Raw genomic sequence first — 3393 nt, forward strand, 5'->3', positions numbered from 1 at the left:
CTGGGATGTGGCAGACCCTTCCGCGTGCAGTCCAGTGTAATGCTTCCAAATCCAGTGTCGCAAGGGGAGGGAGAAGCGACGGAGGACACAAGCGTCTCCGTAAGGGAACAGAGAGATGTTTGGGGCGGCGTGGGATGGTGGGAGTCGGTGCGAGGGGAGCCCGGGAGATACCACAGGGCTGGTTTGCGTCTCCGTGGCTTAGGTCCCGTGTCCGTGTGCCGTGCTTCAGTGCCTGCGTCACCAGCCACGACCAAACCAGCTCCATGCCCCGCACGGGAGACGAGGGGTGAGGCGGGGCTAGCGGAGAAGGGTGCACAGGAGTCTCCCCAGTGTCACCAGTCCTCTCTCCAACCAGAGGGCACTGGTGCTGCCAGGACTCACTCACAGAGCCAATAAAACTGAAAATAATAGTCGGTGAAAAGGTGTCCCATCTGCTCGGGAGCAGTGCTGCAGTTGGCTCGGCCCTGCGAGAGAGCGAGAAAAATTGCTCTGAGGGAGGGAATTGTGCACCCATTATGTGCTGGGGCAGAGAAAATTCATCCCCCCACTCCCCAGGTAGCTGGGGAAGGCAACAGCCGCGATGGGGAGGGCTGTGGAATGTGGCTGCTAATCCTGCCGTGGTCCCACTGCTCTCCTGCTCGGCCCTGGACGAGGGGACAGGCAAAGCAGGGGCTGGTACTCACCGGCTGCGCTACTCTGAAGTGGTAGGTAAACTCCTGGAAAGACAGCATCACGAGAGGCCAACGGTGCGTCGTTTCCTGGGGGAGAAGATGGAATAGCTGGGGTGAGCTGGGGGTTGAGCATCAGGGGATGTTCTCCCAGGCCAAACTGGTGAGGAAATACAAAACCCCCGTGCTGTCAGTGACCCGGGAGGGGCAACGTCTCCAAGGTCAGCAGTGGAGCTGGGCTGAGGGGCAAGGAGGCACTCGGGGGGTGGGAAGGGTGTGAGGCGGTCACTGACATGACCCAGCGCAGAGCACGGAGCTCCTCTGGCACGTCTTGTGCTGCCCCAGCCCCTTCCGGAGGGATCGGTGGTGTGCTGGGATGATGCAACACACGTGGATTTTTGTGAGCCGTCCCCTCCCTCCCTACCTGTGCATCTGTGGCATCCGAGGAGGTGTCTGTGCTCGCAGCATCCTGGCAAGGGTCGCTGGAGACAAGGCCACAAAGGGAGATGGACACAGCGGAGGAGGAGCTGGGGAGACAAGACACGGTAAGACCCCGGGAATCACAGAATCATGGAATGGTTTGGGTTGGAAGGGACCTTAAAGCCCACCCAGTCCCACCCCCTGCCATGGGCAAGGACACCTTCCACTAGACCAGGTTGCTCCAAGCCTCACCCAGCCTGGCCCAGCTCAGGCAGGAGCCACCGTGGCTACGTGGCACAGGGGTCCCAAAACCCCCACGAGGTAAGCTCTGCCCACTCACTTCATCTCCAGGGTCAGGTTGGTGTTCACGGCTGTGAGCTGGTTGACCGGGATGCGGTAGGTGAAGTTTCCAGTCCTAGGGACACAGAGAGCGTGTCAGACCTCACCGCAGCGTTTCAGGAGGCTGCGAGACGGCCAGGGCAGGACCCAGAGTCTGTTGGGCTGAGATTTCGGAGGGGAGGGCTTCCCAGGCTTGTCCCCAAGGATAAGCTCATCACCAAACACAATCTTCCTGCACTGGGAGAAGGACTCAGAGCCCCAGCTCCTCTCTGCTTTGGGGTGATGTCAAGAAATGCCCCAAGACTCCAGGAGCTGCCCATCTTCTGCTTCCCCGGAGCTCCCACGGTGCCACCAACGCGCTGCCGGCCAGCCTCGCCCCGCTCACCTGCACGCGTCAGCGGCTGCGCAGTACTGCGACTGGATGGCCATATTGATCTCCACGATCCGGACGGAGTGAAGCACTGGGCTGAGCCCTGTGGGCAAGAGAACAGGCTATTTAGGGACAGCAAAGAGGCTGGGAGGGATGCCAGGCACCCAGATCCCCCTTTTCTCATCACCCTGTCATCGGAGGTGTGTGGGGGGGCAGATTGATGCAAGACTGCGCTAACACCGCCTCCAGCCATGAAAAGCCGGGAGAAGGGGTGTCCCAGGCTGTGCTGGTCATCGACACCCCTTTCTCTCTGCTGCCAGCATGACTGAATCCGTGCATTTCTTCCCTTGGATCTCATTTGGAAATGGCTGAGCAAGCCAAGATGGGGATAAGGATGGAGATGCCAGCACAGCAGCGTAGGAGGGAACCAGCAACTGGCAAAAAAGCGTAGGGCAGCGTGGGGGAGGAAGGACAGGGCTGGAAATTGAAACTGGCTGAACTGGGAGAGCTGTGGGCAAACAATCTGCGGGATGGGGATGCAGTGAGAGCTGTGCAGGAGAGATGAGACCCAGTCGGCTAAGGATACCCCAGGAAAGAACCCCGGGCCAGGGTGCTGCGGCAGGGAGGGAAGAAGATAAGGGTCCACCTACCCTCCGTGCTGGGATCCTCCGTGCGAGGCCACTCGCTCACCGGCTGCTGGGTGTGCTGCCGGGCCTGCCCCAGCGGGGAGTTGCTGCGGGAGAGCGAGAGGTTGGAGATGTACTTGGATTTGCCCTGGAGGTGGGTGAAGGGGGAGGAGGGGCTGGCATTGGGGCTGCCGAAGCTCTGAGACCTGTCAGGCGTCTTTGGCCACTTGGTGTAGGAAATTGCTTTCCCAGTGATGCCCCTGGATTTGGCTTTGATATTTGTCACCGGCAGGAGTGAGGTTTGACTTTGGTCTGCGAAGAGAAGGGAGAGAAAGGTGATGGTGAGAGGTTGAGAGAGACTGGCAGCACCCTTGACCTCCGGGACCAGTGCAGAGAGAAGAGCTGCCAGCTCTGGGTCCATCCTGTCCCCATGTCACCTCCCCTGCTACCCCCTGTGAGCAGCTCAGGCTTTCCAGCCTCTGTGCCCAAAGGGGCCCGGGGAATCCTCGCAGCAAAGAGAAGCTCCAGCAGGCTGTGGGGACAAAGCAGGGGCACAGCCCCAAGCTCGGGTAGGGCACAGTGCTTAGGGCAGGGTTAAGGCACAGCTCCAGGCGTGTTACGGCTCGGCGGTGGCTGCCCGAGGGGCTGTTCCTCCTGCACCAGCGACCGGTGATGGAGCACGCCGGCTTGCAAAAGCCCTGGCCGAGAGGCAGAACACCTCCTGGCGTGGCCAAGCCCTGCTCAAAGCAAACAGAAGAAGGAGGTCAGACTGCAAGCTATGGCTGCTGGGGCATGCTGGCCAGCCCGGCGTGGCCTCTCATGACCTTCTGCTGGCAAAGCAGGCAGCTCCAAAGACCTTCCAGCCCCCACTTACCCCCCCTGGCAGCAGGATCACAGATGTCTGAACCATGGCACATGGGCAGCCACGGCTGTTGTGCCTGGCAGTCCTGCAGCTGCCCGCTGGAGCAGC

General features: G+C 60.8%; 1 protein-coding gene across 1 annotated transcript in view; it reads right to left on the reverse strand.

Moving 5' to 3' along the window:
* Positions 1-377: 377 nt before the first annotated feature.
* The window catches only part of MYRF (myelin regulatory factor), a gene marked incomplete at its 5' end in the record, with an annotated part of 14359 nt that continues 11343 nt past the window's right edge, over positions 378-3393 (reverse strand). The window contains 6 exons of the mRNA XM_010156075.1: positions 378-464; positions 684-758; positions 1093-1195; positions 1429-1503; positions 1813-1900; positions 2448-2735. Coding sequence (XP_010154377.1) covers positions 378-464; positions 684-758; positions 1093-1195; positions 1429-1503; positions 1813-1900; positions 2448-2735 — 716 coding nt within the window. The remainder of the gene's footprint in view (positions 465-683; positions 759-1092; positions 1196-1428; positions 1504-1812; positions 1901-2447; positions 2736-3393) is intronic.

The sequence above is a fragment of the Eurypyga helias genome, unplaced genomic scaffold, assembly GCF_000690775.1.
Source record: "Eurypyga helias isolate BGI_N326 unplaced genomic scaffold, ASM69077v1 scaffold4187, whole genome shotgun sequence".
Taxonomy (NCBI): Eukaryota; Metazoa; Chordata; class Aves; order Eurypygiformes; family Eurypygidae; genus Eurypyga; species Eurypyga helias.